Source organism: Quercus lobata, chromosome 1 (assembly GCF_001633185.2).
Source record: "Quercus lobata isolate SW786 chromosome 1, ValleyOak3.0 Primary Assembly, whole genome shotgun sequence".
Taxonomy (NCBI): Eukaryota; Viridiplantae; Streptophyta; class Magnoliopsida; order Fagales; family Fagaceae; genus Quercus; species Quercus lobata.
This window is the reverse complement of record NC_044904.1, coordinates 38,525,421-38,547,445: the sequence shown is the minus strand read 5'-3', so window position 1 is coordinate 38,547,445 and position 22,025 is coordinate 38,525,421. Positions and strand designations below refer to the sequence as shown.

Here is a 22,025-nt window from a genome sequence, read left to right as displayed (position 1 = left end):
TTCGTGTCAAGAGTAAAACATGTAATAACAAAGAAATAAGAAAGTTTCAGCAGAAAAGGATTAGCTAGTATAATACTTAACACAATAAACATAATAAAAAGGTGCTACAACCGAATAACTAGTAGAGCAAGTAAAGATACCACAGCAGAATAACTAATGCAGCAAACATGATAAAAAAGTGCTACAATAGAATGACTAAATACAATAGATTTAATTTATAATGAGAGAAATCAAATATATTTGCAATCGAAATCAAGTATTGAATCTTCCCATAGAATAAGTAAATCAAGAAGGAACCCAAACCCAAACTTGAACAAACTTGTCATAGGATTCTGTCATCAAAGTTGTGCATTTTGAAGAACAGACCTAAATGTTTACTAGCTATTACTTTTGGAGACTTCAAAGAATGAGTTTGCTAAGAGAGAGGGAAAAGATGGTCTATTGATGCATGCACCTATTCCTGCCGTGTTTTCTCTCCTCGTTTTACTACTTTCTTTCTTTCTTTCTCTCTCTCCATTCTTTTTACTCTAAGTTACTTCCTACTCTCTTGTCGTGGGTTATTTTTCTCCCTTGGGTATTTTCCCTTTTGAATCCCTCTCTCCTTAGGTGCCTCTCTCTCTCTAAGTGCCTCCTTTAGGTTCTTACTACTCTTTTACCTTGGGTTCCTCCCCTTAGGTGCTTCCCCCCCTTCCTTCATCCATAATTACCTCTTCCTTTTATAGCGAGCTAATTCAATGGGATTTCACCCTTTTACCCCTAGGGCTTCACCAACTATTTTTGACTTGTTGTGTGCATTCCTTTAGGACTGCCCACCAACCCATTGGTTGCCCGACTACTACCTCTGCTCAGAATACGTTTGCTGCACCATTACTCATTTCGTGACAAAATTCCATTTTTTTTTTATTCTTGTTGTATACCTTTACCTCTGGGTTCAAATGGATAAGAATTGGGCTACCTCACTACCTAGCTTTATAGCATGCATTAGGTGGTCCCAACCATCTACTACTACTTTTGGGTGAGATACCATCCCAGCAGGTTATATTCCCAAAAGAAGTTACGGCTGGAAATCAAATATAGATCCCTTTTTCCCCCCATCACCAAACCACACCCTTTGAATCCCCTTAACCGTGGGCCTATCTCCCCTGTATTGGCTGGGTACAGGTTGGTGGTGCTTCGGCCCTTGTGTGCTTGCTCCACTATCTTCTGTTTTTGTTTTCTTTCGTTCCCACACCATTTATACTATAGCAGATTAGCTTTGTTTTATTCTGCTACATGTCTCTGTCTTATTTCTTCATGCGTTTCTTGCTGTGTTTGTCATTTCCTTTAGTTTGACTTTTCTTTCCTTCACACAATTCCTGCTATTGACACTTCTTGCTATTCTTTGTTTCATTCATCGTGATTCTTCATATTAGTTTTGACACCTATCTTTGATACAAAAGGATTTGGGCCTTTATGGACCAAATAATGTTAACTAGATCAAAAGGGTCTTGGGCCCAATTTGCCTTGATCTGTGAAAGCCATTCTACTAAAGAACTGTATTTTGCGGAAGATCTGTATTCTGCTGCAAATTTGTAATCTGCTGCAAATTTGCATTTTGGTGTAGATCGCTTTCCCTTGCACTTCTTTCTTTGGACCTTTCTTGCTCTTTGGTCTTCTTGGTGGGTCTTTGGGTCTTGCTTTTCATTGGGCTTTTCTCTGTATGAGCTTTTGGGTACGGATTCAAAAAATGGGCATCAACAAACAGTATAATGTTTCTCTTTTTAATTATAACGTGGTTGAAAATTAGATGTTTTTTTTTTCCCCCTACATGGCAACACCGCCTTAATTGCAGAAAAGGCTTTTGCTTTTATATATAATATATGATATTGATTGGAAAACCTAATATAAGCTACTGTACCTAAGTTTTACCATTTTTCACATAAACTCATCACTTATAACCAATCACATAAGAGAGTTGTGGCAAAGTGTGTGGAATAATTTGTAGTCTTAAAATTTTTGGATAATTTTTCTCCGATACCACCCCAAAAGACTACTCTATTTATCATTAATGTGACAACACGACATGTGACCTAGTGGTAAAGGACTTGGGTCAACAAGACTCTAGCCTTGGGTTCAAGTGCTCCCCCTCTAGTAAGCGTGTTGGTCCTTATCTTTTTCTTAATTGCCCTGAGCGCATGGGAGTTTCCCATCCCCTTACGCAATTTTTTAACCAAAAAATGAAAAAATAAATAAATAAATAAGTTATGGTTAATGTAACTTCATTCTCATGTTATGCTACAACATGCATCATTTTTGCAGTACACTAAATACAATATGTCAATTGAACAATTGTGAAAAAAAAAATGCTTAAAATTTGTCCATCACTATAATTTTTTTATTTTACAAATTCTTTTCCAAGTTAAACTACAATTTTCGTACTTGATTTATGAATGAAAAAGGCGCTGCCTAAAGGACATTCCATTCCTAACTTCTAATAATATACTGGTTCTTGAATTCAATCTACTTAGGGTCTGTTTGAAATCCGCTTATTTTACTGAAACTAAAAATTTTTTGCTGAAAGTACAATAGATGAAGATAAAAGTAAAAGTTAACTAAAATAGTATAATAAAACTCATAAATAGTACCAAAAAGTGTAGTAGGGGCCATGAATAGTAGCAAAAATAAGCTGAATAATAAAATAAGCTAACTTTTTAATTTTCGCCAAACACACACTTAATGTTTAGTATAGATGACTTTTTTTTAGGAAAAGTATAGAAGACTTTTTTTTTTTTTTTTTAATACAAGATAGAAATTCTATTCTAACCTAATCTAAGTATATATGTGTATAAAACTTCTTCTTAGTGACTTGAACCTTGGCCCTTACCTTCAGGGACGGAGCCAGAACTTTGAGTTAGGAGAGGCGGTTTTACTGTTGGCTATGTGCAGCAATTTCAACCTTTGATTCTGTTACTTAGCTGGTAAGATTTTTTTTTTTTTTCTTTTTTGTAGGTAAGAACAAAATTATTTTTGTTTAGAATTTTTTAAAGGGTAGGGTTATTTATTTTGGATAAAATTAGTTAATTGAGCTTAATTTTATTTTTAATTTTACTGGTAATTTTTGTTGTTGAGCTATTTTTTTATTTTTTATTTTTTGGCTTGTATATTTTGTTTTAGACTTTAGGTCTATAAATTTTTTTATGTTCACTAAAATTAGGAAAATACTAGAGCTACAAGTTTTTTTTATAAATTACTTATGTAATAAGTGGTTACTGGTAAGTAAAAAAATGATGTGAGTGGTGTGTCCATATGCGAACTAATAAAAATTTGTTACCAAACAGTTTATAAAAATGTTATAAAAAAGTTTGTGAGTATAGTATTATTCTAAAAAGAATCAATGATATTGTTAAAAGGAAATAAAATATAATTTTATAGAACAAAATTGCTAAAATTATTACACACACACACACACACACATATATATATATAAAATATTTTTTTTTTTAAAAAATTAGGGGGTGGCCATTGCCCCCGCTAGTCCAAGGATAGTTCTGACCCTGCTTGCCCCTACACCCCACAAGTACTTATACGTATGGAGTAACCATCGTGCAAAAAGTATAGATGACTTTAACATATGGTATATGAATTTTTTATTTTATTTTTATAATACATAGTATATGAACCTAAATCTTTTACCCTTTTTTTTTACAATGTAGATAAATGAAATCTTTTTTTTTTTTTTTTTTTTTTTTTGAGAATGAGAATGAGAAAAATGAAATCTTAGTTTAACTAATTCAGTTCTTATAGAAAATTTTAATCAAAATACTATGCAAAAATTAGTAAATTACTACTTTCCCTATACTTGATGAATAAGAACAAAGGTTTCATTGCCAAAGAGTAGCAAACAAGGACAAAGTTTTACTACAAACTTAGTTGTAGTCAAGAACAAATCTATCATTAAATTACATTTTCTTCTTATATCTTTCATGCTTGCAAAATTTCCAGAAGATCAAAAATTAATAGTTATGTCATCAATCAAATGTTTGAATTTCTAGTTTTTGTAGTAAAAAATTATGCATAAAAAATAAGTTCATGGATCAAATAATAAATAATATCTGATTGGTATGAAGTTTGACATGCGTGTTAAAAACATAAATAATATGCAATCTAATGATTAGATTTTTGAAATATGTTAGTTTTTATAGCCAAAATAAGTAGTCTAAACCAATACGTAGCCATGTTAGTTTTCGAAATAAGTTTGTCATCAAATTTTGTTTAACAAACAATATGTAACACTTATAATGTTTTAGCTAAATTACCATTTGAAAACTACATTGCAGTATGGATGCTACAGTTATAACATTTAAGATAGGTAAAAGGCAATCTTATTTTTATCACATGCCTCACGTCAGATAACAAGTTTTTATTAACTTTCAACATCTGTTAAGGTAGAATTCAATAACATAGTCAAACCACTTTGATATGAGTCGAATCGTTTTCATCTTAAAATTTTAATTTTTTATTAACTTCTATTATTTATCATCGTAGGTAGGATCCATTTAAAACTTCTTAAAAGAGGACATCCGTTAACAAAAGTAGTATTATACAAAGTTGAACTTCTCACATGCATGTGTCACTCTCATTTAACTTTCATGTACAAACAAACCCTAGTTGCACTTGCACACTTGTAGGCAAAGTTTCAAAGTAAGGTAGTAGTTTACTAAAATAGTTTCCCCAACCCGCATTAAAGAGCCTCCTTGATTCCCTTGATGGAAGCTTACATTACATGTAGGGTTTTAAGTGCAGTTAGACCTTAGTTATAACTACATTCATCTTTTAAAACGAAAAGAACATCTATATATCCCCTATAGTGAGCATTTGAATTCATTACGGTGGAGTGGCCTAGTTGATCAACTACCTAACATTAAATTTCCCTCAAAAGGGTTTGAATTAAGAACCATTTATGGACACTGTCAATGCTTTTTCTTGACTGACCTTACATGTAGGGTCTCAATTCTCTCACAGTTCTTTCACATGCCAAGTCAAAAAAAAAAAAATTTTCTTGATCCCTAAATTCCTGGATAGTGATAATTGATAAACATAGACAGATGTGATGAATTAGGAACGTATATTTTAATTACAAAAGGACACAAAAAAAAAATAAAGAAATAATATTATATGGTATTAAATAATGCAAAGATGAGATAGGAATATCCAATTAGAGAAGGAGAATTTGGAAGTTTAGGAATAAGACAAAGAGTAAGGGACAACCAAATTTGAATGGATAAAGCATATAGATACTTCAAAGAAAGCTCGGATGTCTTTTCTTCTCATTATCTTAAACTATTGCTATTGGGGCCACTGTGATGTATGTAAATGTTTCACAGCCAGATGGGTCAAACAATTTGAACGGTTCAGATTGCTCACCCCCATTAAAGGCCAATTGACTATGAAGTATGAACCCGTCAAAGTTGAGAAAAGTCGTCGGTGTGCGATCAAAAAGGAGCCCACCGAAAAAGCATAAACGACATGTTACATTGCATACAAATAAAATATAATAATTAGTAGATTTGGGACCTATGAAAATAACACATGCAACGCAGAGGCCTTTGAATGATGTCACTTTCATGTATAGACGAAGGAGGCATTTGATCTTGACGTCCATGTAATGTAAATGTACATATATTTCAATACGACAACACTATCCCAGCTATTACTAGATAGATTCTCGTTAAATTGTGGAAAAATTAAAGTTGTTTGGCTCGTCTATACAAGAAAAAATCAAGTAGGTCTGCGTCAAAATAAGTAGCCTATTAATTTATAATAACACCACTTTTTAAAACCTTAGTTTTTTAATTAAAAAAATTAATTATATTTTTGTCAATTATATAATTATAATTATATTTTTTTTGTAACATTAAATTATTTTTATTAAAAAATAGAATATTTTTAAACAAATAAGCAAATAAAATTAGTTAAAAAAAATTTAAAAAAAAAAAAAAACTAGTTCAAATTGTGTGCTTTAGTGACACTATTTAGCTCCCCTCATTAAAAAATAAAAAATCTAACAATTTCCTTTATTATAGAATTTTTTTTTTTTTTTTTTTTTTTTTTTTTAAGAATAATGAGATGAGTAGATAATGACATTATAAGTAACCCCAAGCCCACCTTAAAAAAAATATCCGAAATAATTTATACATTTACAAAACCAACTTTCCCACTCAATAGTCAATACATAAAATTCTTAAAACTATAGTCGTCTTTGTGCTGAGTCTTGAAAAAAAGGTGATCTCTTAGGGGAGGGATGTCCCCAAAATTTTTAAAATTCCCCCTAAATTTTATAATCTATAACAACATTTTAAAGAAATGATAATATAAATGACTTTCCTAACATTACACACATTTCCACACACTTTTTACCTACACGTATTTCAAAAAATTACAAACAACATTATTCAAATTACTCTACCAAACATCCCCTTAGCATTCATAAATTGCAATTAAAAATTGAAAGCTTTTGAGTCTACCTAGTGTTGAATCTTGATTTCAGTTTTTGCCTCTTGAGATCGATTCATTTTGATCTTAATGAAAATGCGGATGAAGCACAAACAATCTCACTTGATACAGAAGTGCAAGCATTATAAGATTGAAGTTTCTTGTTAGTGTAGAGTGTAGAGTGTAGAGTAGTACTCATAATAAGAAAATAGAAAGAAAAGCTGAAGCGACCTCTCCATAGTATATATAATACATGTTTTAAGGTCATGGTATGAGTGACATCATTGCTTAGTTCAGCAAGCCAACCAAAGTGTCTGGTTTTTCTTCTTGTCTAAGGCTGATCTCATACAACGACCTCTGTATTCTGTAGCTAGCTAGCCGCCTCGACTTACTTACAAATAAAGAATAAAAACTAGAAAGTAAACTTATAAATGTAGTTGGCAAAAATATCATTTCCGTCCTTACATTTTAACTCTATTTTTATTTTGGTCCTTATTTTATTTTATTTTATCCTTTTTAGTCCCTAAATGAAAAAAGGATTCCATTTTGATCCTATCATTACTCACTCAACGGAAATATACTATGTGGCCCAACAAAATGCTGATGTAACCAATATAATAATATTTAAAAAATTATTTATTTGGCATTAAAAAATTCCATTTCAAAATAAAATAATAATTAAAAAAGACACATCAGCATCCACGTATACCTTTGATTCTAAAAAAAATATATATATATCCATTTTAAGAAAATAAAAAATAAATAAATAACAAAATTAGAACTAAAATACACATTAATTTAGATCTTTAACATGAACACACAAGAACAGCAACAGATCTTTCTTTGACAAGAAAGATCTATTGCTGGGTTTGTGTTTGGTTGACAAGAAAGGACAAGAAAATGCTAGAAAATCTGGGCACGTGTTCTTATGTTTAAATTTGGGTCTATATTCTTTAGAGTTTTTGTTAAAGATGAACACAGATCTAAATTCATGTATTTTTTGGATTTTAATTTTGTTTTTTCTTTTTTATTTTGTTAAAATTGATAAATAAATTTGTTTTTTTTTTTTTTAAATGGGAGGTTGATGTGGCATTTTTATTATTATTTTATTAGCCACATCAGCAATTACTGTGCAAACAGTGCACTCTGTTTGCCATGTAGGATATTTCCGCTAAGTGAATAACAATAGGGACCAAAATGTGACACTTTTTTCATTTAGAGACTAATAGCAATAAAATAAAAGAGTATAAACCAAAACAAGAATAGAATCAAAATGTAAAGACAAAAATAGTATTTTTGCCAATATAGTTCTTTTACCACATGCAAGTGTGGTACAGCAATAAGAATTTCCTGGAAGACCCATCACTTCGAATAAGTATCAAAGGTCGTGGATTTGAATTCTAATACTGGCTTATACTTTTTAATATGTAGAAATCATGGTAATGGAGTCGAGTAGTGGTACGCCTAGCTGTGTGCTGATGGTATTCATGGACTTGCAAAAACCCCAAGTGACAATGTCAATAGGACATGGAGCGATGATTACAAGCGAGTCTCTTTTTTTTATCTTCTCCACCCAAAAAAAAAAAAAAAAAAGAGAAAAGAGAGAGAGAGGAAGTCCTCAAAGTCATGCCACACGTGGCCTCACTTTTGCAGTCAAGAAACATGATTTAGAAAAGGAAAACAAAACAAAACAAATACTTAAGAATTAAGAAACCGTTTGTTTGAAAACAGGCCCACAAAATGTGGGCCCGCACATGTAGGTGTGGCCCAGTAACATTCTGCCTTATCCTGAATGAAGATTGGGCCTGTGCAGAATTCAGACCTTTCATGCGCAAACAGAAGGGATAGAATTTTCTTGCAGATCAATTTCGACGAACTCACTCCAAACCTCTGGGTTCAGAAGACAGTGAACTAGTGAATATGTGTTTTTCGTTTGGTAATTGGTGTAACTTATTTTGGTGAGTGAGGTTAACTAAATTGTTTTAAAAAGAGTGAGATTTTAAAAGGTTGTGCCTTATACTCAATTAGCTTAAATCCTTCTAACTTGAAAATCCCGACCTTCCAAAATCCTAGACTATCGAGTTTTTAAGAGAGATTAGAGTTTTTAGGAAGAGTTTCTTATCTTAGGGACGCTTTGATTGATCTTGGCTCTAAATTTTTGGAGATATTTGCCATATAGCAAAATTTCAAAGACTATTTTGTTAGTAAACATGTTTTTGAAACTATTTAAAAAACTAGCATCTCGAGTGTTAGAGACTCGAGTTTAGTGACAAATTTGAGCTTTTAAGACTCGAGTTCTAGTACTGAGGTGGAACAATTTATCCACGTGGAACTCAAGTTTCTTAGACTAGAGTTCTATAGAAATAAATTTGAAGAAACCAAACGAAGAAGAAGAACTAGATACAAAGAAGACGAAGAAAGAAGAAAGACAATCTAGAAAACACAAATTTGAAGAAGAACAGAGGAAGAGGAAGACGATTTGGCTGGAGAAGAAGAAGAACATAGCACAATCTGAAGAAGAAGAAAAACAAATGCCTAGATAGAAAATGGTGAAACTCGAATCTTAAAAACTCGAGTTTCACGTGGATGTTTTCCATGTTAGATTGCTACCACATGCAAACTCGAGTTCCATCTTGGAACTCGAATTTTAGATACTTGAAATGTTAGTTTGCCAAATAGTTTTGCAAACTTGACTACTAACCAAAATGTTACAAAAATAATGCTAAATGCCAAAAAAAAAAAAAAAAAAAAATCCTAAATTGTCACCTCAATCTCCTCTTCTTTGTAAATTTTGAGACTTTCCTCACTCTAGAACCCTATGTAATGTGGTTAACCTTGATGTGTGTGTGTTTTTTAATTATAATAATAACTTTGATGTATTTAGTAATTAACAAAGGGTTATTAACTTAATGCTTCTAAAAACCCTAAAGAAATAATAATAAATAATTAACCCCAAGGTTATTGTACTTAACTATCTAATTATTATTAATTTTTTAGTGTTTAAGGTATTACACTATAAACACCCCATTTGCAACCTATACTTTTATTTATTTATTACCTTTTTTAGAACTAGGGGGAGAATAGAGATAAGATCCCCTTCAGTTAAGTCTATTTTTTTATTTAGATGTAAGACATGTGACATTTAAAAAATCAATTAAATGCTATGTATCGCACATTCGTCTAAAAATGGTAAGAAATTGGGGGACTCAATTAGAAGGAATCCTTTTCCAAAATGAGTTTATGTTTTGCATTAATTTAAACCACTCACATTTCATCTAGATTGAATTCAAGCTTTCATGATACATGCTCACATGTCATGTAAAATTTGCATCTAGGATTTACTTGCTTGCATAAACCTTCATTTGTCTAAATTTATGTTACCCATATTCTGTGTCTCCACCATTACACCTCTACCATTCACAACTCACCACGTGGTAAGTTGTGGTAAAAGTTGTGTCATTTTATGTGTCCTAGTATTTCCCAAGAGATAATTGGTTAAGTAGAAAAGGAAAGAGCAAGAAAATAATAAATGAAGAATTAAAAAGAATATTAAAAAAAAAAGATAATGTTGTTTAATTTTAAAAATAAATGTTGATAACTTCGAAGCGTCTGTCATTTCTGGGCTTCATTGCTTGGGTTTTGGGGCAATAATCTGAAACTCATATGAAGAAGTAATGGCAGCAATGTCTGTCAAAGGGCCTTCGATCAGTAGCAGTGAAGAAGCAAAGGCGTTGGCTTGTCGAAAGGCCATTGAATTCTCTATGGAAGCAGGTTTCTCAGAGTTGATAATTGAAGGCGACAACACTATTTTCATGAAAGCAGTGTCGGGCTCATCAGGTGGTCACTCGTTGCTGGGACATTTTTATAAAGACATCCATTGCTGCCTTCGTGGGTTGCATTCAGTTTCTATAAGCTGTATTAGAAGAGGGGGAAATAAGGTAGCGCATATTTTGGCTCAATACAGCTAAAAATATTAGTAAAGAGTTGTATTGGATGGAGGATTCTCCACCCCGTCCTAGAAGCCTTGTACCAAGACTGTTTAAACATTAATGAATGAATGTTTGCTTTGTCTTCCAAAAAAAAAATGTTGATATGGTTTTTTTTTTTTGGAGGAAAAAATGTTGATATGGTTTAATTATTAAAAACTAATCATTTTGAGTTTATTTGTGTTGTAATTGTCACGTTATTAAGAGGAATAGACGGTAGGGTGACAATGTAAACAACCTCAAACAATAGAGATTAAAATCAAGTTTTAAAAATTAAGACTAAAATCAGAATCCCCCAAACTTAGAAGGTATAATTAGCATTATAGTAAAAAATAAATAATAATAATAAGGGTATACTTGCACTTCCTTTTCTTGTGGCTGTAGACTGGGGAGCCTGAGCCTTGAAGTAGCAGCAGAGCCAGAGAGAGTGAAGTGGGCCATCTACTCCAATTGTCCCAAGGGCAGTGATGGGCTTGAGGATTATTTTACGTTTCAAACCCAACAATGAAATTTGAGTTTTACTTTCCTTTTTTTTTTTTTTTTTTGAGAAGAAAATTGGAGTTTTACTTAAGCGAATTTAATGGCCCGAGAGCCCTCATTTGACTAACGTTGCCATAAGTCAAAACAACTAGGACGTTTACCACATTGCAGGACTCTAAATAGCTTGGAAATGAAGAAGTACAAATGATTCTAGCAAGAATTTATAGATCTGGGTAGCTTAAAGAAATAGAAAAATTATACATTCTATTGCTACCGCCATTCAAAACAAAACACATTGGTTGCCCAAAAATTTTTTACCTGGATTTCAACTATAACCAAACAAGGCTTTTCAAATGCCAAAAGCTATATGCAAAAAGCTACATTATACATATGTAATTACAAAAAGCACGGTGAGCAAAAAATTAATTCAAATGAACTCTAGCAGGAAGGCATGCTCCAAGTCCAGGAGCCTGTTCTACCACAAAAAGGCCTTCACAAGTGACTAGTTTCAGAACAGACTGAGCAGTAAGGTGGTACTTCTGCTGGGCTTCAGCAAAGCTCCTGCTGAGAACCTGTTCAACCCATTCCTCCACTGCTCTCTTCCTATCTGATAACCAAGCAGCTGCAAGTATTTGCACCATAACTTCATAATCAATCTCCAGCTTAACCTCCGATCCTAATGTCCTCTGAAACTGTAGGCTAATATCCTTCACTATTTTTCCAGCAAGTGCATCAAAATCAAATGGTTTAAAGTCCACTTTTTCATCCACTTGTTCAAAGAACTCCTTTAACCAAGCTTCTGAGTTCTCAGAGATGGAATCACTATCGTAGTCTCCACAATTCACGTCCTCCATATCCTCTACTGGCAGATTCAAATCCAAAAAGGATTTTGATACCTTGTGTGCACATTTCTGTATCTTGAAGGTTTCACCCTGCTCCAGAGACTCGCAGGTGTCAATCAACTTCCTTTTATTTACAGAAGAAGGATTTGAGGTTCCTTTTCTAGGTGTTATTCTCACATTCATGCCACTGCTTCTGCTGGCATCCCTAGCAACACATTCATTTAATATCTTAATTTGAAATCTTTTGGCTTTGAGTATTCTTTCCTCAGAAAATTCCATAGGTTCTTTATTGGAAAAGAAGGTTCTATCACCCTTCGGGACAGTTGAGGTTACCACAAAGATCATATTGTTGATGCTGATCTCTTTCCCATGCAAGTCTGCAAATTTACCAGTATTAATGGCCTGAGATAAGCTACTTTGGGCCAAAAAATCAGCCTTATCTACATTTTGAAGGAAGACGACTGAACGCGGTTTCTTTCTCAACTCCCCAGCTATATAATCAACAACAGTCTTTCCCCTAAACTTCACATTGTAACCATCTAATTCTTGATGTTCAAACATTGAGTCTGATTGGTAAACCCTGTCTTGGGAGCCCAAATCCACAGAGATTAGGCTTTCCCTGGTGCCAAACATTTTCTCAGCTAGTGCTGAAGCAATTTTCCTCTTTCCAACTATGTCCGGTCCAAGGAAAGTGAGCCAAATGTCTCCAATGGGACCTGAGCCACGAGGCCTTCCATTACCAGATCTGCAGCGAGTTATAGCTTGGCTAATAGACCATATGGCTTCATCTTGCCAGCAAACCTTTTCAGCAAGAAATCTCCTAAGGGATTTAAGATAACTTGGATCAGCTTGCCCTGCCATAGTAGGACCAGAGCAGGAAGAGGAATGGGCAATTTGGTGAGAGGTACTTTCACTTGCTGCATCAACCTCTGCAGAAATCGAACCTGAAAAGTGCTGAAGATGATCTTTGCAACCTGGTAATTTTGGACTGTCTGGCTCCTGACTGGTTGATGCATATAGTGTTCCCAGCCCCAAATCTGTAGTCACAGATGTGATGGATGAAGGTGATGTGCGGTCAGGGGGCAGACGCATATTGGGCATTGAGTACGTGGAGAGCCAAGGGCTCTCTACCTCAATTTGCTGACTCTTTGAAACCTTTACTGATAGCTCAGATTGAAATTTAGCATTTTTAGCATCAGAAGCCACTGGTATTTGTATGTTCTGTTTTAATGGGAAAAGTTTTTGCCAATCTGTGGCCATATGGGGGCTTGGATTTTCACATTGGCCTTCATTAAGAGTTGAATCTATACTTGTTTCCTTCCTATTTGTAATAAAATGTAAGCCCTCAGCAGATGGAACTTGGGACCTGGCATGGGAAATATCTAATTTAGGAAATGTTTGTGCTTGATGGAGATGTTGACAGGTACTATTCCATTTCCTTTGCAGCCCCAAAATTTTGGCATTCAATGTTGTTGAATCATCTTTGGTCTGCACTGAATAAAACACTCTTACATAAATATCATCACAATCTAATTATGAAAAAAGGGAAAATGATAAAAATTTTGAACCAGTTATGGAACACATAAGTGTTAAGCTCTTTTCTCTTTCTATGTGTGTGTGTTCTGTGTTTGCGTAGGCATCTCTATGTTTCAGAGTGTGGGTGGACATGCACATCCATGTGTACCTAAGTCACAGAAATTATACTTTGAAGAGTTACACACCTTTGCCACATCCAATCCCTTTCCTGTGTCAAGTTCAGACATTTGCAACCGAGGGATGCTTTCCGAATACTGATCAGCACCTGAAATAGTCAATCCTCCCTTCTGAATAACAGCAACTTCTTGCTCATACTTTTCAGTGCATTGCTTACAACGAGTAAAGGATTGATTTGTAATGCTTAATGGATTTGTGAAATCGGATGATGTAGGAAAGAACCCACCAAATGGTACAAAGGACCCCATCAAGCTGTAAGTATATCATGAGCATGGAACTGTGAGATCCAATGAGCACAGAAAAGTCAGGAGCTAAAGTGTATGCACTAACTAATACATGCATGCACATATGCGCATGAGCACAAGCCACAAACCACTTAGATGTCCTATGCACCCTGCATTGGACAAATCTATAGCATGATCTTGTCTTTACCATAGAATTCTAGAAATACCATCTTAATTTTTATTAATTCAAGTGTTATCATACACCAACTAGGCGCTGCTTTGGATTGTAACCACAAGAAAATGCTAGAGACGCCAAAATTTTCATATTTTAACTACAACTGTGTTGGCAAGTTTTTACGAGTTCCTATTTAAGACCACCATAAATAACACTTTTTTACCTATCATTAACATCTTGCTTCTTGGCTTGTAAAATTTTGTGCGTCTCTAGAGTTATTGGTAAACCACACACTTATCTCTAGCTATAGAGCAAAAGACATGTAGAAACAACAGCTACTGCAACAAAATCATATTCCCTGAAACTTATTATAAAATAAAAAATCATATTTAATAACACAAGCCTTTAAACAAAGTGCAATGCAATCATTCCAATACTTTTCATGAAAAGGATGGAGCCAGCAGGAAAATGATCTAACTGAAACCCACCTATTTTGGGGCTGAAAAAGGTGAAACCACAGCTATCTTTAAGCAAGAACAATTATCAAAGCATGACTGAGCTTTGATACTTTAGTCGTAATATAGTGCGCAGAAATACTTTAGGCATAGAAAAGTGTGCAGAAATATTGCAAGGACACCCCATTCTCGAGAGAGTGTTAATAGTTAATACCCTTTCTTGCAAGAACGTAAATTATCTTCTATTGTATGAAGTACTGTTCTAAAATAAGAGAATCCAGAGTATAAATCTGGGCATAGATTTCATTATTAAGCATCAAACTTATAAAAACTTTGTAGCATTTATGCAATGAATGAAATCAATTCAAAGAGCCAGAGACAAAATGGTTATTTCCCAGAGAAATATATCAAACATAAAATTTCACAATATAAAACTTACTTGCATTCAGTTAGATATACAATTGCAAATTCATATATCCAAAAATCAATAACTATAGAGAAAGAAAACAACTAAACAAAGCAATATAACCGAGTGTCTTGAAATTCCCACAAAACATTAATATAATGGAGTACCCACCTGGACTTGTAGGGAAATCCATCACCAGAAGGCTTGTTAGAAGAAGTGATGGGCAAGAGATTCAAATCCCAATCTTTCTCAATACTTGGAAACTTCCCCGAAAACTTGGAGTAAGTCTCATAACTCCCCGCTGCACCCATCAACCACAACCTCTCACCATGAAGCTCCACCAACTGGGTCAACCTCGACACCACAAAACTCACACCACCTCCCTCACTCGAATCATCATTGTCGTCGACCAAAGCCTTCAAATCCCCAAAGTTGACCACAACTTTCCCTCCTCGCTCATCCAAGCATTGCAGCTCACCCACTTCCTTCAACTTCAACCCCATCTTCTCTTCACTCCCACCTCCATTCACAAACTCCGAAATCTCATTCCCTATACAAATCACACTCAACCCACTTAACTCACTCGGCAAAACATTCTCTCCTCCACTCTTCACGCGCTCCGTAAAACTCCGAAGCGCGTCCATCGCGCAAACCCCAAGCAACAACGGGTTCCTCTTCCCGCTCTTTCTCACCAAAACCTCCGCAATTCTTCTCGAATTCTCGTCTTCCATACCCGGAAACCCGAAACTGCTACGTCGTTGTGTCAAATCCGGGTCGGTCAAGTTACAGAGAAAAACCGGCGGGCATCGGGTTCGGGCGAAGCGCGAAACCGGCGGGTGAATAATCGCGAGCTTAATATCGGTGCTCCGAAAACCCGCTTCGCCGAATACCCGGCTGACAATCGGGTCATCGAGAATCGACAAAATGAAGTGCTTGAGCTCGACTTTCAAAAGCGACGTCGTTTGCTGCTGCTGCTGAGTTTGGCTCTGAATGATTTGGTAGTGGAAGTTATCAGGGTGGCGCCTCTGGTTCGCTTGGGATCGTTTGATAGCCGCCATGAGTGAATTCGACACCGGCGGCTCTTCCACGGATTTGGAAGAAGGCAACCGATCCAACGAGACGCCGACGGAGAGTTCCAGAGCTCGGAACTGGAGCCGTGGGGAGTACGCGCTGCTTCTCGCGCGTGCACATGCCTCTCTTAACGAAGAAGACGGCAAGGCCAGCAACGCAGACACCGCGTGTAGAGACGTCGTCTGCGCGTGGCTGCGTCTACGCGCCACCGCAACCGCATCGTCCAAAGCACGCGCCGCTTCCTCTGTTAAGCATTGCCTCGCTGCGCTTACCGGCGTCGGCATCGCCGGTGAGCTTATAAAATATACGAAACCCAAAAAAAAAAAAAAAAAAATGAAAAAGCTTTATGTGTCTGTGTTTATATTTATATATGTGTGTGTTCGTGAAACTGGGAGTGTGTGTGTCTGAGAATGAATATGTTATATTGTTTAAGATTTTTACTATTTTGAGCTAATAAAATAAAGGGTTTACTTCAGACACTTTTGGGATTAGTTTATTCATCTCAGGAGAGAGAGAGAGAGAGAGATAGATTGATAGGGGTACAGTACATGTTGCCAAAGACAAAGTATTCCAAGGGAAGAGGGAGAGTTTTTATTTATTACAAAGAAAATAAGTCATATAAAAAAGCAGGCTGGAGAGATAGACAGAGAGACAAATTAATATATTAAAAAAAAAAAAAAACAAAAAAACAATGTGTTGTGTTGTGTTTACTGTTTAGTTTTTAGGTTGTGTAGGTGGTGTAGGGTGTTTAGTGTTTTGAGGAGTGGGGTCCAGTGTTCGATAGAGGAAAGGAACACATGTGACATGGCGAGCAAGCATAGATTCTTCAATCTTCCTCCATAAAGGAAAAGATCTGGTTGTTTGTTTCTATGGGTATTTAGCTTTCTGCTTTTATTACACCAATTCAGTACTACTTTTGTGAGAGAGAGATGGATAATTTAGATAGATGCCTCGCCCACTGACAACCAAATGGGGGCAATGAATTGAAGTATTGAACGATGGATACTGGCGCCAAGGGTCAGTGTCCAGCTTTTTTAATTTGGGGACTCTTTTCTTTTCTTTTTTTGAGCAAAAAGATACGCATGTGATAATGTGATGCAAAACGAGGGAACTAAACTTACATCGTTTAAAGGGGACCCCAATCCCAAATGGCTACACTCTCGATCACCACCACACGTAGATGCTTTGTCTCACTATCAATCAACTTATTATTGCTCTATGTTTTCTTTTGTTATCGTTAGCTTTTGTGATGGCCCCTATTCAACAACCGACGTCCTAACTTTGATATCTCAGTCTGCGTTCTGTATTGCTTTATGGGTTTCTATCGCTGCCTTTTTTTTTTTTTTTTACTATTTATATATATTTATATTATACTATCTAACAATAACATTGAACATTACTTTGATTTCAGACAATTCCCAACCCCAGGGAAAAGGGCACTCAACAGTTCTTGAATTCCAGTAATTCATAATTGGTTAAATTTTAATTTTGTCGGTTGGGTTGAGTCATTCACCTTATAAACAAAATAAGTGGATCAATCTGGGTTTTCCAGCCAAATTTGTTAACAAACATTATTTTAATAACTCTAATTAAGATGGTTGACTTCTTAAGATTAATTTAAAATCATATATAATTTACAATCCAAAGTTCTGTTTGGATACTGTTTCTTTTATTAAAATTGAAAACTTATTACTAAAAATAATATAGATAAATGTTAAAGTTAATTAAAATAATATAGTGAGGTTTATAAATAATATCAAAAAATACAGTAAAGTAATAATAACAAAAATAAATTAAATAGTAAAATAATTTTTATTTTTTATTAGAATGTTATACATTTCAACACTTTGACACATATGAAACCCAAAAAATAAAAAATTGAGACATTTTAAAACACAATTTTGTTGAGGTATCTCCCCCACTGCCCCAAAAGAACTTATTGCCAAAACAATCAAAATGACTGTACGTAGCAGTTCAAAAAAAAAAGAAGAGAAGAAGAGAGAGAGAGAGAGACTGTACGTAGGATGGGAGGCCCACTAGACAAGGTCTTCGGGACCTTTTCTTTGATTGGACCTGTTGTTATCAATTTTGTTGTCATAGGCACAGCAGACGGGTGTGAACAAGGACAAAGCTGAGGTGAGCGGGCGAGGTTTCTTATATTACATAATTAATACTCATTACTCATTATGCTTCGCTTAGTTAGAACAATATCAAAACTTATGATTCAATAACTAATGAAAAACAATCATTTAAAATGTAAATTACCAAAAAAATTTGCTGACTTTTTTTTATTAATTTATCGAAGGGCATCATTTGGAGGTATATTGGCATGTGTGTGTATATATTTATATTTTAACACTTTGACATTGGTTGAAAAATAATTGGTATCTTGTATTTTGGCGTTGGTTTGGTGTACTATAGTTTGAAATCGTGGAAGAGATAAGAAAAATTCCTTTAGAATAATGTGATATGTATATACAAATTCAACTATGTATGTAAAAGTAAAACACAACTAGCTTTTGACTAAATGCTAAATACACATTAGCTGAATTAGTATGATTGTCGTTTTCCAAAACAGGACTAGTCCTTTACTTGCTACCTCAAGTTCCTCATGATGGTGGGAGCTGTGCCTTGGATAGTGAGAAGAAGAACCTGGTTAGCTGTAGTCTTGACATAAAGTTGATTAGGACCATTTTCTCCCTCAACTCGTTAACTTGGAGCTTCTCACTATTAAAGCAGTCGACATAACTCCTCATATATAGCTCTCATGGCCCTTAACTATGATTAAAAGGTGAGTCATTGGCTTTTAATGGGATCGACCTCTGATGAAATGGTTGATAAGACTGTTTACTAAGATCAACAAAGGTAAACATAAAGTTATAAATGAATCAAACTATTTATAAACAGCTAAAACTTAACTCTAAAAAAGACTTGTTTATATTAATTTGTGTAGCATACGAACCAAGCTCAAGTTTAAGTCTAGGCTCGACAATTAAATAGGTCAACCTTAATCTTTTCTTTTTTTTTTTTTGAGAAAGAGGTCAACCTCAATCTTAATAATGTATTTATGAACAACCTCGTGAATATGGGGCTCAATTCAACTATATAAAATATTATATTTTTATATGTATATTTGTTTTTAAAATATTTATATGAACATGAGATTGGATTATATAAGTTTGTAAATAAGTTCATATGATATTAAATTATTATTTATATTCAATTGATAATATAAAAAGTTCATTCGTAATAAAAAAATTCATAGATTTGGGAAGAGTAAAGAATTTTAGTAAATGTTTTTATATATATGAGAAAAAAAAATAACTTTACTAAGTAGTTTGTAAAAAAAATTGAATTTATTCGACAGAATAATGAACAAAGCTTAAACATATAATTTTGTAGAAACTCCCCATCAAACAAGGTGGTGATTTTTTTTTTTTTTTTTATAATCTTGAATTTTTTACTAATGATATTATAGATAGAGGGTGGGAGAATTATTTTTTTCGTGGTGTTGATCATGGTTGTAAATAATAGATTTAATTAACATTGCTCATCTAGGCAAAGAAATAAACTTTATTTGCCATCCTTCTATCTATACAGTGACCAATTCTATCTAAAATATGTCGATACGTTTGTTTATTTATCTTGCCAGTGATTAAAGGAACGCCTATACAATTACTTAAACAAGACTATTAAGTTATTTATTGGAGAACATTTTGGAGGAAGATTTAGAGAGGATGAGGAGTCCTACTACATATCACTGATTTTGATTAGAACAAAGTTTAGTTATAAAACTAGCTATAGCAACTTTACTCAATAAAATAAACATTACTACATATTTTGAAAAAAACCCTTAGTCTACAACCAATTTTGCTAGTGAAACTGGTCTTGTGTCTTTCATCTTAGAGGGGGAATCCAAGATCACTATCGACACCCTGGTGGGGGCCGACACGAAGTATGCTGATTTTGAAAACTTTAGTAGAGGAAGCTAAGATATTGTCAAGTCACTCTGTTGATGTGAGTTATAGTCATGTTAGGAGACAACGTAATTGTGCCACCCATAACACTGCTAGATATGTTAGCAAGTATACGGTGTGGATAGAGGATGTTTCTTCACATTTTTTTGCTGTAATTCAAGCCGATTTGGCTTTTCTTGGATAACATTACAGTGTTTTTTCTTTAAAAAAAAAATATATATATATATATATTTATATATAACACTAAACTTTGTCCGATTGATTATGGTGAACTGGATAACTTGCCTACATAATGACAAAAGTTTTGAAATAAATTCATAAAATTACTACAGTCTCCAATACACTTCTTTTAAAGAAAAGAAAATATCATCCCTGAAAGAAAAGAAATAAAGGACGAGAGAATTAGACCAATATCCCATTCCAAGTGGAGACTTGTTTGATAAAAATGGATAAATGATCAATACATAAAATAAAGTGGAGAAGTGACAGCTTTTCAACTTATTAGATGTTACAAGTGAGAGAGAAATATTTCCATGATATCTCATTCCGAGTAATAGCCATGGAAGGAGATAGACACAAATTTATTAAACTTCATAAATGATAAGAACGTGTTAAGAACCTTATCATTTACCTAATACTTTTTTAAATTTTCACGTCTACAATTTAAATCCTCCATCATTTGTTGTAACTATAAAATAAATGATAAGGGTGTTTTAATAAAAATTAAAAATCATTAAAACATTCTTATTAAATATTAAATCTAATAAAGATAAATTTTTTTTTTTTTTTTTGGGTAGAAATTTTTACAAGTTGATCTAGTCTCGTGGAATTACTGTTTTTAGCCCTCAGTCTTGCAGGTGATATGATAAATTAAAAAAATATATATATATATATATTGACTATTAACTCTTTTTTTTTTTTTTTTTTTTGAGAATGTATTGACTATTAACTCAAGACTCAATAGACCTATGATAATAATCTATAAATGTCCACCGAAAGTAAGAAAATAATTGTTTGCATCTAATTTTCCAATTGAGACCAATTCAGTATTAACAAGTGGCTCAGGATATGCAATGACTTGCACTGATAACCCCTCTTATTATAAATTAATAGGATAAACTCCAAGGAAGCCAACCCATGAATTGCATTGGTTAAACAACAACAAATGGCAATCGTACAAATAGACTCAACCCAATTTGGCTTTCTTCTCTCCCAGTTGAAAGGTAAAAAGAAAGAAAGAAAGGTGTTGATTTTGACGTGCCTTTTCGTTTTGTCCCATTGTCTAGTCTACTCCCCCACGCCCCCACATTCATTATTCTTTTTCATTTCTATTCAAAAAGTAGATGTTACAACATTATCCTTTTTTTTAATTTCACACCTTCATCCTTTCTTTTGGTTAATCAAATGATTTTTGAAGAAAAAATGTGGGTACTATAAGCACTGTCATGTAATTTGTAATTTTCTTCAAAGATGAATAAGTCCGTATTTATTCCGCAAAAAGAAAAAAGAATGAGTCTTTATTTACTGAAAAAGAATAGATCCTCTTTTTTGGCACTTCTCATTGTTTGATCTCTTTGTATAAAGCTCCTCATTGTTCTGTCGATTTTTATATTTAGACCAAGAAAAAGGTTTTTAAAAAAATTAATGATATATTGTAGTTGTCAAAAGAAAAAGAAAAAAAAAAAAAAAAGCATGTAACCCTACCGTAATTATGGAATATATGCATAAACTAAGTCTATAAATACTATTTTTTTTTTCAAAGCTATTAAAGTGATAAATTACCAATAATAAACAATAAAGTAATATTAATAGTGTAGACTTATATGAAATTAATATTTCATCTATGGGCATTGTAGAAAGGATAAAATATGATCATAATGTTATCAAAAAAAAAAAAAAAAAATCCTAATCATTCTTCTCCGATCTTTCTAGTTTGATGGATCTGAAATTTTTTTCTATTGTTACTACCCGTTATCATTTTTTTTCCTCAAAAAATAACCCTTTTTTTTTTTGGGCATATTGTAATTTTGTAAGTCATCTTTCCCACTTGAGTGAAGGGCCCAAGGCATAAATATAATAACATCTTTCTTTTTTAGAAGGAATAATAACATCTTTCATATGGTCTTCTAATGAATAAATAATTCTAAAGTTCACTAATTTTTGCTTAAAGTAAAATCATAATTTCACAACTTTATGCAGGGGGGATAAAAATAAATAAATAAAAG

The 22,025-nt window shown here is 33.6% G+C and overlaps 1 protein-coding gene across 1 annotated transcript; it reads right to left on the bottom strand.

Annotated features, from left to right (window-relative positions):
• Positions 1 to 11,175: 11,175 nt before the first annotated feature.
• Positions 11,176 to 16,466, bottom strand: LOC115989665 (protein SMAX1-LIKE 6-like). Its single transcript, XM_031113478.1, has 3 exons — positions 14,924 to 16,466; positions 13,501 to 13,744; positions 11,176 to 13,267 (listed from the first exon to the last, which is right to left on the bottom strand). Exons 1-3 carry the CDS (start codon positions 16,105 to 16,107, stop codon positions 11,360 to 11,362), a joined length of 3,336 nt encoding a protein of 1,111 aa, XP_030969338.1. The 5' UTR covers positions 16,108 to 16,466; the 3' UTR covers positions 11,176 to 11,359.
• Between the last annotated feature and the right edge of the window lie 5,559 nt (positions 16,467 to 22,025).

Coding starts and splice junctions, on each gene's coding strand:
- LOC115989665 (XM_031113478.1), bottom strand. CDS start 16,107: ATGCCGACGCCGGTAAGCGCAGCGAGGCAATGCTTAACAGAGGAAGCG. Junction 13,745..14,923: donor GGATTTCCCTACAAGTCCAG/GTGGGTACTCCA, acceptor ATATACTTACAG/CTTGATGGGGTCCTTTGTAC. Junction 13,268..13,500: donor AGGGATTGGATGTGGCAAAG/GTGTGTAACTCT, acceptor TATTCAGTGCAG/ACCAAAGATGATTCAACAAC.